The 15233-nt window shown below is 38.3% G+C and overlaps 1 protein-coding gene across 1 annotated transcript; it reads right to left on the bottom strand.

Annotated features, from left to right (window-relative positions):
* Positions 1–648: 648 nt before the first annotated feature.
* On the bottom strand, positions 649–14954 carry LOC139120084 (oxytocin-neurophysin 1-like). Its single transcript, XM_070684164.1, has 4 exons — positions 14796–14954; positions 6595–6777; positions 2258–2462; positions 649–1667 (listed from the first exon to the last, which is right to left on the bottom strand). Exons 2-4 carry the CDS (start codon positions 6763–6765, stop codon positions 1522–1524), a joined length of 522 nt encoding a protein of 173 aa, XP_070540265.1. The 5' UTR covers positions 6766–6777; positions 14796–14954; the 3' UTR covers positions 649–1521.
* Positions 14955–15233: the final 279 nt, after the last annotated feature.

Genomic DNA, 15233 nt, shown 5'->3' with positions numbered 1-15233 from the left:
TCCCGTTATGATATTTATTTGTAACGGAGGTGAAACGGAAACACAAAATAAAGGGAAGTATTGACAGAAATAGTACAACCGCAAAGTATATGAGTCACTTGCATACTCTGGTAATATATAGCTTTAGAATTATGCCGTTTTTATGTAAGCACTATCACGCCGGGTTCCTCCTTGTACTTGGTCTTTTGTCAGTGTTTTGTTTCTATTGTTTTCCTTTTCTCTACCTTTATTTCTTGATAGTACATAACAAAATGGTTTTAAGGTCTTATGCGCCTCGAAAGTGAAAGACAAACTTTTCCTCAAACTTTCCTTGAGAAATTTTTCAACAATTCTCTTTCAAAATCGAGAATAAAAATCAGGGGTCACCATGCAAATTTTAGTACTAGAGAAACAAAGTACCCAAGATTTACCAATATTTTAAATTCAAAATGGTCGCCATCCCTGTGTTAGCTCTATAGAGAAAAAAAAAATTCGATTTTGGAAAGTTTTTCTGTCAAGAGCTTCAAAATGAGCCCCACAAGTGGTAGATCATAAAAGAATTGTAAAAGTTTGAGAGTCTGAATATCTGTCCCCGAGGCGCGATCTACCATTAAAAAAGAGTGATACGTTTGCCAGCCCGCTCACACACACATTTCAACATGACTCGCATTGAAATTCATTGCTGTAAATTTATTGGATATGAAGAAACGTCGTTATGTACATGTTGTATGTTGACACTCAACAAGAAATGAACCCACAGCAAAAAATCATCATGAGATATATGAGTCAATGACACTTGTGTGAATCTCAACGGGACTCATAATGTCATGTCCAAAAGCCAACATTGTCGTTTAGTGTGAAGTCAATTTTCGTAAATTACTGAGTTTTTCAGGAAATGTCGATGAAACAGGTCTTCTCATATTGGATGTTTTGTCAAGGTAAGCAAGGTATTAACAGCAAAATAGTTTCACGCCAAAAAAATGAAGGAGAGTGTCAAAATTAGGACTTATGTCAATTTTCCCGTTTGATTTGCGCAAATAAAAGTTGTACCTACATGGGCTGTCTAGCTACAAATCCAATGTAGTGCGCCCTCACCGTACGACGGATTACAGACACCAATGAATGAAAGATCGAAGTGTGTGGAGCTCTGGGATGTACCAGTGTGCTCAAGTTGAAAGTCTTAACATGGAGAGACTGTTTCTTTTTTTTTTTGAAATACGTCATGTCTCCTTTTTTAACAATCGTTAGTTTATACTCGTTTATACCAATTACAGAACTAATTTCATCTCTAAGCTACACCAAATTACATAAAAAATTGTCACACCAAGTCTCCGGCGATTCGTCTTGATTAGGAGTAAAAAATCTCTTTGATGATTCCCTTATTTGGTATTTCATAGGAATAATGCAAAACGTGTATTTGTTTTGAGAAAATGTAACTGTAGAGGACGCTATGACTGAACAGGTAAGATCATACACGTATCTTCAGACGGGGACGTTCCTGCTGGGAGTTGGAAATTTTCTTGATCGGCCGTTGCACACCCATTATCGCCTTCTAGCATTCATGGCAGAAAAGAGTCTGTCTTCCAGGAGGTCCTTGAAAGCCCTTTTGAACGTCATCGTCGAGGAGTCCTTGCGACCGACGTTGTCTTCGGCGTACGTCTTGCATGATTTGTCAAATGTGCAGTTGTCTTCATAAAGAAAACAGACAAACAGACAAACAAACAAACGAATAAATAAAAACGGGTGAACGTTCGATATGACAGCCTGGACAAATTGTAGTTTACAAGTATAACTGACAAACTTGTTCACAAGATAAAAAGAAAACTTAGGGATTATTTCAAGTTCAATGATGTTTGAAGTGTTCCAATTTACAATTTATTCAGTGCCAGGTAATAGGAGTGGCTGTTCGGTTTTATTCCCAATTCGTTGATCAGGCACGAACTTTCAACAAGTTCGTGGAGTAGAATCGGCACTTCTCGCAAACAAAACTTCCCACTCGTGGTCTAAGTTGGTATAAACTTTTGGGTTATTCAGATAAAGTCATTAAATTGTATTGAATTTTATTATAATTCCAGCACGTATTCTGAACTAAATGCAATGGGTTCATGTCGGGTAATATATTTCTCGTTTAATATTTAATAGTTATTGTAAAGGCGTTATAGAAACGTAAATTTGTACCTTAGTATAATTACATTGTATTTTGTCGAACCTATAGGTTCCTATAGAAAGTATTGCTTCAGTTATGAGGTTTTATCAGTTAATATTATTGTAATCTTACTTCCTGAACAGCACGTGTTGGCAGCTACGCATCTTCCGTGTCCAAATTCTCCACACGATTGACCCTTGGCGTCACAAGGCACTGGTATCTGGTTTTCTTGTTCACAGACGGTGGACTCCTGAGTACCGAAGTAACATCCAAACGAACCACAGCAGATGCGAGGACCGACACATTGACCTGAGTTATTTGGCCCGCACGGTATGCACTACAAATTGAAAGGAAAGAATGCATCTCAATTATTATCTCAGAGAGAGAGAGAGAGAGAGAGAGAGAGAGAGGAGAGAGAGAGAGAGAGAGAGAGAGAGAGAGAGAGAGGAGAGAGAGAGAGAGAGAGAGAGAGAGAGAGAGAGAGAGAGAGAGAGAGAGAGAGAGAGAGAGAGAGAGAGAGAGAGAGAGGGAGACAGACAGACAGACAGACAGACAGACAGACAGAGATAGACAGACAGAACAAAGGGACGGTGAAGAGAAACTGATCTACAAAAGACTTAAAAGACTGGCATAGCGAATAAACACCCATCTTTGTGTCAGGGCATATGCAGCTTATAACAGCTGTTCGACAGGTTTAAGTCACCAAAGACGGAACAAGGCAGTAACAGTGCTGTATTAAAGGTTTGTGCTCAGGTGTGTGACAGTGTCCAGATTTACCACAAGCTTGTACATCGGTTCCTGGTAAAAGTGTCCAAATATTCTGCATGTCATGCACATATGTACTGTCAGTCGATAGACGTAGCATTTCTGAGCATATTAAGAATTCTCAAATCTCACTAATTTACAGGCCCCGTCGCGGGCCCATAGAAAGTTACAGATTCGTCTTTACAATTAGCATTTTTCATACATTTATCCACAAAAATGTAGATCAGACACGAGTCAGAAATTACATATTTGTCTCCAATGATAAATACTGAGAGACCTAATACAAGAATTATTGAACATTTCCTGTAACCGGGACTTATACCAGTCTGTTAGTGTTACAGACAAGTTCTGTGATCAGAATGTGGCTTTCCTACAGCGAAACAGAAACTCTAATAGTGGCCAACAGGCTGATATACAAACAAATCATCTGACAGACAGGCAGTCAGATAGACAGACAGGCAGAGAGACTGACTGACTAAGAGTAAAACAAAGACATCAAAGGGACAAAATCGCTATCATTTCATATTATTTTGATCATTTTGTGTTCCGTGGGATAAGTTATGTTGTTCTGCTTACTACTACATGTTGAATCATGAATTATCAGAGCTCTACTCACAACGTGCGTACACAATCATGTAACGCGTAAATATGCTCATGACACTACAGTGTTAAATCTACAAGCAGAGGGAGTAGAGATCTGACGATTGACGATTTTACACATTTCAATGAGCAGAACAACAAGAATGGTTGCTTATACATAAAACAAAATAACCGAAATGGTTTGAAAAGATAGCGACCTTGCCCCATTAATGTTGACAGAAACCTGGAGATCTCGACGAACAACTTGAAAGTAGCTAGGTAGGTGCGATCATGGCAGATAGGGAGATACACATATTACGAGCCCTGGGTAGAAAAGGGATAAAAAGACTGCAAATATAGCTTATATCAGATGGCAATAATGTAACGATTTCTCTTCAAGGGGTCGCGAGGAAGAAACTTGCTGGCAATCGATTACCACGCGAAATGATACACCTTGATTTAATACGAGTCGATTGTTACAACGTGAGACTTGGGATCAAGTTTCAGCCTGACTCTCAACACCTATCAAAGGCTGACATGAAATGAGCAAGACAAAGCGTTCAGAACAGCATGGCATCGACCTATTGCTGCGAGATTTCATTCTACAGGAAGTAGCAATGTATCCAAACTCTCCAGAGGTATTAAAGTTAAATGCTTATCTGTCCAGTTGAAGTTCGATGTTGTTCACCGAGTTTGAGTGTTTTTTTTTAAAGTTAACCACACACATATTCTGTCGGTAACACGTTGCCATAAGGAAGCCGTCATTATTTACGGCCTTAGGAATGTGAGGGGATCACTCAAAAAATTGAAAGCTATAAGGGGGTTGCTCAAAATGTGGAGAGAAAAAAGGGGGGTTACTCAATTTTTGTTGCGAAATAAATTGAAACACCTCTCAGATTGCACCATTGCACACATCAATTTCTTAAAATTTTCGATGCGAGAGAGGGGGCCTCTCGTGCTTTCCCCTTGGGGTGTTCTAGCAATTTTACTTAGTGGAAAAAAAAATCAAAAACACCTCTCAGATTGCACCAGACTGCACCATTGCTCACATCAATTTCTCAAAATTTTCCATGCAAGATAAGGAACAGCCCACCCCCCGCTCTTACACTCTTCCCTTCAGCCTCTCGCACATTCAAGTTCTCCTGAAAACCTTGTCATGATACCCATCCAAATTAAACAATACTATATAGTTGGATACTGCTATCTCATAAGCTTATATCTACATTTTTTGTGACTTTGACTTTCGTTTCGTTGGTTTCACCTTTTTCAGCCGTCAGAAGATAACCGATAATAATCTAGCAGGGTACACCAGAATTTGGAAGGTGTTTACTATTGCTGTATTTTTGTAAATTTTACAAATACATGTATTGATATTTAACTTTACTAAGTGGCGGGGATCAGTCAAAATTTCTGTGTTAGAGAGGGGGTTACTCAAATCCATCATGGTTAGCAGGGGGGTTACTTGAAATTTCGGAGTTTCCGATGAAAATGCTCCGACCCCCCCCCCCCCCGGGCCGTATATAATGACGGCTCCCTAAGTTGTAGATCAGAGGTAGTGGTATGAATGACCTTAGGACACGCATCGATCATTGGTAGATGATTCGAGCATTCGAGGAGACTGTGTACTTCATTTGAATTGACGTGATCACTGCGAGGGTTCCGCAGATGAAAATGATGCAAAGCAAAGAAGGAAATCGTCGGAGGAAACACGTAACGGCAATAACCTTTCTCGGTGTCTGATAGTCAAGTGTCAGTTTTAGTGTTCGTCCAGACAATACAACTACATATTACGTTAGCGTGAATTTAATCAGTTCTTGCGAAATATTTCTTCTCTAGTAAAGCTTTTTACACAAATGCATTGTCTTGATTTGCAAGTTATGAACAAACAACGCGACTTCGTCTTTTTCAGAGCGCGCTAAGCGATCGTTTGTCTTAAGGTACAGTATGTGCCTCGAAAGCGAAAGACTTAAACTTTTGCTCGAACTTTTCTCAAGGAATCTTTCAACAATTCTCTTTCAAAATCAAGAATAAAAATGAGGGGGGGGGGCACCGTGTAAAGTTTGGTACTAGAGAAACGAATTACCCAAGATTTACCGATATTTGAAATCCAAAATGGCCGCCATCCCTGTGTTAACTCTACGGGGAAAAATAAAATTTTCGAAAAACTGAGACTGTAAAAACTTTTCTTACTCCAAGAGCTTTAAAATGAGCCCCCACAAGTGGTAGATCAGAAAAGAATTGTAGAAATTTGAGAGTCCAAATATCTGTCCCCGAGGCGCGTTCTACCTTAACCGCCTTTGTAATCATCTAGAAATGAGCCCATGGTATGGCTAGTTACAACCCCGTTACTTGTGTGTTGATCTTTACTTGCGAAAAGAAAAAGGCGAAATGCTTCGAGGGTAGATCACTCTTTATTACTAAGACTACCTGTGTGCGATTAAAACCAACCCAAAGATGAGACACCGTTTTGTGTCGGGGGATGAGTTTTTTTACCACATCTGATCGCTTCCCCCGTTGTCATACTTATGATGGAAATTTCTTAGCAACTGGCGATGTTCGGGAACAAAAAGCAAAACAAATTTCTTTTCCTCCGAGACGATTAAAATCACTCCAGAAGTATAAAGCCACTCGGACGTGATCCCATTTAAGAGGAAAAGGTTGTCGGAGAATTTCGAAGAAGCTGAGAATTGTTGCAAAATATCTTTCGGCATCAAACGGTAAGAGACACTGAGGCTCTTAGATAGTGTCCGATATTACCGCTCAAGTGCACTATTTCCTTTAGAACTATGAGAATTAACACAACTTATACTTTTCAGTGGTATGATTTATTAGTATACACATTAAAAAAGAACTGCTTAAAAATATGACTTTTTTTGAAATTACCAAAAAACCCGTCGTTTATGCCTTCATACGTGTAAAACCCCGCCAGATTCTGCTTTTATAATGAACAGAAATGTTAGTCTACAACCATGTCATTCAAGTTCTATCGTCAAACCGTACATCAATCTTTCAATATTCGTATTCACACAATTTCTGTATTGATACAACACGTTTGTAGTTTATCTTCTGTGACTTCATACATAAAAAAATCGTAATTTTTACAAGCAGGAATGTAGAAACCTTACCTGTCTAAGAGCATGATTTGAAGCTTCTACTAGTGAACCACCCGCCCTCTTTCCTCCCATGGCGCAGTCACTGATGTAACATGAACGGCACTCTCTGAGAGTCGATATTGCCACGATCACTGTCGCAATAACCTTCAGTGATATTCTGGTGTCCATTCCTACAAAAATCATCTTCTGATCTTTCTAGAGAGGAAAATAAAATAAATCATGCTTTTAAAACGGCCTACTTCTATCACATTTCCGTTGACGTACAAAAGTTCCGGAGATGGAAGTGAGAAAGCGCTCCGAGGAGTGTCCCCAGCTGAGATTGACGTGAGTCTAAAAGACGCTTAAAACCCTAGAGTGGTCCACTAGAGTCTTTCAAGGAAAAGAATACGAAAATTATTGTGTTTTTCGGAATAAGGTATATCGAGAGTCCATAAAAACACTGTAGTTGATTTGAACTTCTCGCATGAAAGAGTTCAACATATAATTGGGAAATGTACTTGAAAGGAGACCGGATTTTCATCGGCAGCTTTTGAACACGTGCCACAGTTTAGTAGATCAACGGTAAATGTAGCGATTCTAAAATTATGTAGGGTGCCTCTATTCGATGAAGTTTTCCTGCTTAACGCTGTAAGGCAGTTTCATCCTCGCGGACATGTTTTTTGCTGTTTAATGGCACGGACCCTTAATCAATCAAAGAACGGGTTTTGAATCTAATTTGACGTGCCGGTGTTACTCTATCGAAACGCAAAACATACAAAGGAGTAAATCACATACTCATTTAGAAGGATAAGGATGGCATTGTCGGCTATTTTATTACCGTATCATTGAAGCTTTTGCCCAAGGGTGAACGATGTTTGATTTACAGGTTCAATTTGTAAGCATATATCATCTGCTACTAGTTTAGATGCACCCACCTTAAGGCATGGTTTGCGTGTGGGTGATACCTTAATATACAAAAGTAGGGCGGCGATTATGTTCTGAGGGCCGGGATGTCCAACGAGGAACGTCAAAATGTGGACATGAACGTATATGAGTTGTGAACCAACATAGAATTAAATTTGAGCAGCAAACGTATATAAAGTGATACAAATATTCTCATTTTTGTGAAAAAATAACGAATCTAAATTTGACGCTAGTACGCGTATTTCACCGATGAATTCATCGTGACTCATCGTTCATTGAAATATTTCATGAAAAACTTTCATGAAAAACTTTCAGCAATCCACTCGTATTGGGTAACAATTTATCTCGGTGTCACTTTAACATTTTAGCGGACGATTTGTCCTGTAATTGTATCAACGATATTTTCATCTGTAGAAGGTCATGCACATAGCAAATGTCCATGACCACTAGATCATCTACTCAATTAAAGGGCCAGTAATGCTAACTTTTGATGGTTTTTACATTATTTCTATTTCATATGTCTATTACGTGTTCTTACTCTACTCCCAAAAATATTGAAACACCCATTATTTAGCTTGTCCACATTGCGTCTTTATGTGTAAAATGCACTGTTATTGTGTATATTTGAATTCTAGTCCGGACCAGAATTTGATCATTGTCAACAATAACGACGCAGTTTACACATGTACAGGCTGAGTTGACAAGCTGAATACTGTATACATATCAATATGGTTTGGGGAGAAGAACAAAAAATTATGGTTGACATTTAAAACAAAAAGAGTGAAAAATACCCAAAGTTAGCATTACTGGCCCTTTAAATATATTTTTCTATCACTCGGTCCATTTTCGCCTATGTTAATTAAGACTTGTTTCAAAGGTGCACTTCATTTAAACAGAATAGACTTCACACTTTGAGTAAATCTTGAAGGACACCGGACGATTAACATATCGATCATGACAGCTTTAATAGATTTTCACATCGAGTAGAGGCCCTGTATGAAAGCGTCGTGAAATACATATGCAAAACCATACAGTTACTTAGATTTACTCACACCGCCAGATTCGTCTTCATTCGTCACCCCTCGGGTTAGATAATATAGTGTCGAAATTAAAAGGCCATGCGTCGAGTCGAAGGGTTAATTTGCATATGAGTGGCGACTCCGGGTCGGCGTCTGACTGCGCGGGAACGATTCCTTTCGACGCTCCGAACGATGATAAGTGGGCACTCGGAGCGCGAAACCCCTGCCAAATGCCACAGCTCCGTGTCGATGCATATTGTGTTCTTATACGAAGGTTATTATTGAAATGCAATCGTTAGTATCCGGTGACTCGACAAATAATAGCCGTAGTTTACATAAATCTATTGAGATGATCGCATAAAGACAACCGTTGCACGAGCGTGTATATGCAGTTCCGATAACTTAGTCAAGGTCAGGGATATCGTTTCATTCGTCTGGCTCTTTTAAAATATATTAAACCCATGCAATTCCTATTAAAACAAATCACGCATTTCAAGTACACAAGTACACGAAGTTATGCATAATTATGTATCTGATATATAAATATATATGTTCTTTTTTGGCATCGAACACTGTAATTTCTCACGAGGATAACTGTATATATATATATATATATATATATATATATATATATATATATATATATATATATATATATATATATATATATATATATATCTGATATATATATATATTATATCATGCACACAAATCCTGGTCTAGGGGTTACGCTGGTTGATATTTGCGATATTTGCCGGTCAATAAAACGGTCAGTAACACAGGTACCTTTTATTTTTACGTAAAGTAAGAAAAATACATGCGATTTGTAATTTCAGTATAGTTATAATATCATTGATAATTGGTTAAAGTATTATGAAAAAGTACTTCAGGTAAGGTTGGTGTGTCTCACAACAAATTGTAACCGACCGGCAATGCAAATAATATCACAAATAGTTGTTAACGTAGTGCGTACGTTGAGGTACGTACGCAGTCTGACGGCAAGAATTACGGTCGTTGCTACAGTAAGTCACACGCGATTTCATCGGTATTAATGACGGCGACAAACAGCAGAAATCTGATGTCTGTTACAAAGTTCTCTTAGACGAGATAAAGTCACGAATGCTGGTGCCACGATGAGAAAAGAAACTGGGCTGATTTAGTCTTGAGTACTTTGACTTTCAGCGCCTCTGTCTGAACTGGACCTGTTCAAAATTCGAAATGCTCTTTACAAGTGGTTCATTTGTCGCTAGGATAGTTTGAAATAATACTAAAATCATGGTCAATAAACATATTAACAATGGAGAAATTCATATGTTTCTGTGTGCTACTCTTATACTTGACTTTGATCATGTTAAGGATGAGACAGTTCATGCAATTTTGAGATTTTCGATGGTATCGATGAGTTTCGATAATTACGTTAAACTCCATTTGTCCGTCGACTATGAAACATGTGTCTTACACTCTTGAATGACAAAATCGTGTAGTTCCAATTTCCGAGCTCGCGGCTCAAACGTACAATAAGTTACTGTTTCTGATAAACCTAAGTATTAGTATTTTTTTACTCATTCAAATACTTTGGACAATAACGTGATAACGGATAGTAAGTACTACGCGTTCTGCATATCGCCAGAACTGTTATGTACCAAGGTGTATTTCAAAATCTGGTCAACGTAGGTTTCATTTCCGAGGATCTAAAGTATGGAATGCTTTACCTACAGATATTAGACAGAGTACTACTCTTTATACTTTCAAACGTAACTTGAAAGTCTACATAAGAAGGAATGTTTCCCTGTAGTTCCGTCTCTTGTACGCATGTCTGTGATATGTAGTTTTCTTTTTTTTCCGAAAGAGCCCCGATGAAAATTACTGTACTGTAATTCGGCCGCTCAATAAAGTGTTAATTAAAATTAAAAAAAAAAAAAAATTAAAAAATTAATTAAAATTAAGTAAGAGTTCATATCTATCATTGATAAATCTACCTGGAAGTGTTCTGAATCATACACCCTTTACATCTTCGATGATTACACCGCTTGTGACAGAGATAATGATTTTAACATTCAGATTTTTCGCCGCCCTTCAATTCAGGATAATATCTGCTCTAACGATTTTCAAACATCAAAAAAAATGTAAGTTTGAATCGATAGGAAAGGAGAATTGAGATGAAAGTCGACGGTGCAGGGGACGATCCAATCTTCGCTACAAAATTTAATACCTACGACAGCAGTGAGTTTTGCTTTTCACATCTGTATATCCAATCTTGATATTGGGATGTGGCAGTCACCTTACACTTGGACACCTAATACTAGCTTGCTGAGTCCCAGATGGCCCGTCTCCTCGTGATTGGCAGTAAAATCCAGCTGTAACACACACTCCACCTCAACATTTGTCATAAAAACATGATTCCTTAATATGAGTCTTTTTCATACTATATTTGTCCTGGTGGAATTTCAGAATATACTATTCGAAATCTTCAATGACTTGAATCAATAAGGTCATACATTGAATATACTGGTCAAGGTCGAAAGTGATGGGTTATAAAAGTGCGTTTATTGTTGTCATGCGCACTGTGAAGCAGTTTTAGAAAATGAAAAATGTTGCTTACGTATCTTGATCGTACGTATAAAACTGCCATTGACGAGTATTTCGCACAAAATTTTTGACCGACGAAACAATTTGTTGTGACAGTGACATCATGACGACATTATTGTATGACCATCCAGGGAACTTGAGGGAAGTGTTCTTCTCGGAGAATTAACAGGAAACTTGTGAACCATACTTGATAAAATTTTGGGACGATACAGTACGGTAATGAATTCTGACGTTGCCCAAGTTAAGTTAAAACAACTGTAGACCAAAGTGTGCCTTGTGGAATTTCTTGACTTGAAGAAAGGCACATTCAATACATATTGAACGATTGATAAAGTTCATTTTTGTCGAAGGTAAATTCTGTTTTTTGCGAGTCCATTAACTGTCTTTCAATTTCAAATGTAAATCACAATTTTATGTTGATGTACGTATGTAGTGCGCTCTTATGAACATGATCCAATTCATGACAGATCTGGTCTGTTATAATGACTTTCTGCGTTTCCCCTCTTGGTTAATTGTCAAGCGTAATGCATTAAATTCGGGCAATTTAATAATTCTCAATGAAATTCTTTTGGTAAATTTTGCTCAAGTAAACTCTTTTCTGAAGTAACTTTATAAGAATTTGTTTTCCTTTTGTTGCCATTGTAAATGTTGAACACTTGATTATTTTATTTTTGGCGAAAGTGAGAAAGAAAGCTAATGTAAGTCTTCGTTTTATCGAAATGTTACTGGTGCCATGTCTATTTGCTAACATCCAGTGCACACTCCGTTATTTGCTTTGTAGCAATTACAGTTGCAGAGAGACTTAAACAAGTTTTCTTGACACATTGGCCTGCACAGGGAATCAAAGGATCGCCACCCGTAACGTTCTCTAGGCATGGAAACTAAAGCCCCATTGGCTGTATCTCTTAGCATTTTGCTTGCCAAAAAACACCATCCAATCTTAGAAGAGATGGTTTCGATTTCCGATATGAAGCCATATTGTCTTTGAAAATGTCACTATTGTAGCTCTTGGCGATGAATTCACGGATTGTGAAGTTTTTTGTGCTGTCACATGTGGCTGCCATATTTGACTTGTAAGTAGAAAATTACAGTGTTGAATACAAGTTGTATGTTCGTCGCCAAAGTTTGAAAATTCTCCTTGGTCGCACTTCGGTAAGCATTTTTACATAGGTTGCTTTTGATTTCAAACCATCGCATCGGAAGAAATGCAAAAAAGATAATTGTGTTTAATGATGAGTATTATGAAGAACAACGGCTGCGGGGTCTTAAAAGGGTACCAAAAGAGCTATCAGTGATCAGTAGGGGGATGGGGGTATAGGGGGATTGGAGATAGATCATTCTACAGAATCGATCCTCGGTGACGTAAGGATGGAAGATTTCTTTAGTCAGCCTTCTATCCGTATCAACCTTCTTGTATCATGACAACAAAATTGAAGAAATTTAGCTTTCTATCTCTTTTTATTGCGATAACAAGTTTCAAACTGAATGTTGATGGGCAATGGAGCGAGATATTTGTTGTAACGCTAACCCGGAAAAGACATCTCACCTATGTAGTTAAACATATCGCCTATATAGTTAAATGTATTACCTATGTAGTAAATGTACTCCTTAAAATATCCCCTGGCCAGCTTAGAAACCCCGCTTCCAAGAAAGATGTAACGAATCTGTTATGACCGTCTCTCGTCTGTGTAATCCTATGAGAGTTTGTTTCGACTCGTTCCCCTGTTCAAATTATGAGAAACTTATATGTTGTGAAATTTAGGATTTCCTTTCCGGTAAGAACCTCGAGCGATTATTCGTCTCTCTTTGAGTCGCTTCAGGTGGCTGAAACGTCCCGACTTAAATAATTAACTGACCAGGACGATCTTGAAACATTCAAACGAGGATTGTTTGAGACAAGACAGTATTCTTGTCGAGCAACTTTCGAACATAAAGTGAGAAAGTCGTTTGGAAATCTATTCACTTTAATACAGAGAAACTTTCTTTAGAGTAACAAAACTCGAAAAGTGCCCGAACCTATCAATGAGCTGCTTCCTTTAATATCATAACGGACCATTAGCACGCATATATCTTTTACAGAGGTAACTGTCACATAAAGTAAGCTTTCAAGACGTTGTAGCCAAATATACATTTAATTTTATCTTGTCCAACATAAGATAATTATCGTAGTCATAAAAGTTCTTTCTATGATTGGTTGTGATCGGAAATAATATTTAAGATTGATCAGATTAAATGGTGGCGGAGAAAGTACAAAATCATGAAAATTACATAAAAAAGAAGTAAATGTATACTTTCCGTTGAATTTGCATCAGTATAGAATGATCTTGAAATTGTTTAAGTCGTGTCCTACATAAAATGATCATTCTATACATTTTGTCGGGTTTTATGCCGAAGTTCTCCTAACAAAGGCAGTGCTTTAACTTGCTATTTGATTCACTGAGTAACGTTTCCTGTTGGTTTCTTCTACCTTAATCTGATTGGTTAAAAGTTTTAAGTTTTTCTTAAATCACGCCTTTTAATGTTCTTCCATTGTATCTTCAAATGACTAATACATGAAAGCTGGATTTTCTATGAAATACAGTACTTAATATATCTCTCTCCTTTGCATGTAGCCAACCTTCAATTCACGAACTACCTCACACTTGTCGAGATACTCTTTCTCTCTCGTCAAAAGTCATTCTAGCGCATTAAGGCTTGTTGCTCAGTTCTTTATGCCCTTTTGCTGGTATAGTTTTGGATGTAGTTTCATGACTGGGCACTCTTTCCCTTTCTATATCCCATTTGTAGTAGAGTGTATCACAAATATACCATGAAAATATGCCTTAAATCATGGGCTTACCTCAAAACTTGTCGCTAAAGAATTCAAAAAATTTAATGCTTCACAGCTTGGGGGGATTTAGTGCCACAACTACGTTTTGCGATTTTGTAGTAAAAATGTGCAAAGTCAAACAGACCCTCCGGTGGTACGGCTCTGGTGGCAGAAAGAATGATAAGCCTTCGAAACGTTCCATGCTTCTCTCCTCTATGGCTAAACTGTGATTCTAGAGGTAAGATTAATTCCTGTCGCCGACGTGCATATTATCTGATTTTTTTTTTCAGTGAAGAGAAAGCTTACAGGGATATCATTCAAAAAGTACATGGGTGTTCTAGGGTCTATTTCTGTTGGACATGTGGACAGCGTTGAGTAAAATTGCCCGGAAGCAGCGCGTTTCAAAAGTAGTTGCCGCACAGCGGGGTGTGCTTTCATTCGTTTCATTCACTTTCATCTCATCATTCTTCCAATCTAACTCGGAGCGGGAAGACACTAAAAACCCCACGGCTGTAACTGTCCATTCATCCGCACTTCGTCGTTGTCAATCGCGGAAAGACTTAAAGGCTTTTTTCCCCTAATGTTTTATATTGACTCTTTCTAGTCATCATGTGTGATGCGACCGTCACGGTATATAGATCGGATAAACACGCGTCAAATAGCGAAATCCGTGCCCTAGGAGAACTTGTACGCGTGGTCTCGAAAGATGAAACAAATAACTTTTCGATCAGTTACGGGATAGCAGCCGAACTTTTTGCCATTTTTCGAGAAAATTATCGAAAATTAAAAGATTCTGACCTGGTATTGGCAAAGGAAAATAAACAAACAAGGTATGCATTAATACAAGTTTGTATTGATGCGATAACAAATGTACAAGACAGAAAAAAACTTACCTTGCTAGTGTTTCCTGCGGTGGCGGTGCTATTTTATGAGTTACTGTACGCCTACAAAGCAAGCGCTTTGATTAAGACTACGGTACGCTACTACTCCTACAGCGCTGTCCGATGGCTCGAAAAGGTCTGTCTGACTTCAAAGTTTCCCCTGTCGTATATAAAGAGCAAATGAAACCCCTATAGTGTATTTATAGACAGATCTGCCGTTGCCCCGGGGCGGAGAACTTTTTTTATGTGACACACCCACCGCGAAGCATGGATGGGTTAGTCATAAGGGGTCTGTGTAATTGGCGGCACACGGTTACAGAGTCACGACTGGCAAGCGATACCCGGCGAATTTTACTTCGTAACGTTTAATTATCATTCCGTTGTTTGCTTCCCTGACGAACCACGCAGCAGTAAAACAGCGGGAGCTGACCAGCCAAGGGTGGTCCCCAT

Source organism: Ptychodera flava, chromosome 20 (genome assembly GCF_041260155.1).
Source record: "Ptychodera flava strain L36383 chromosome 20, AS_Pfla_20210202, whole genome shotgun sequence".
Lineage (NCBI taxonomy): Eukaryota > Metazoa > Hemichordata > Enteropneusta > Ptychoderidae > Ptychodera > Ptychodera flava.
This window is presented reverse-complemented; position numbering and strand designations above follow the sequence as displayed.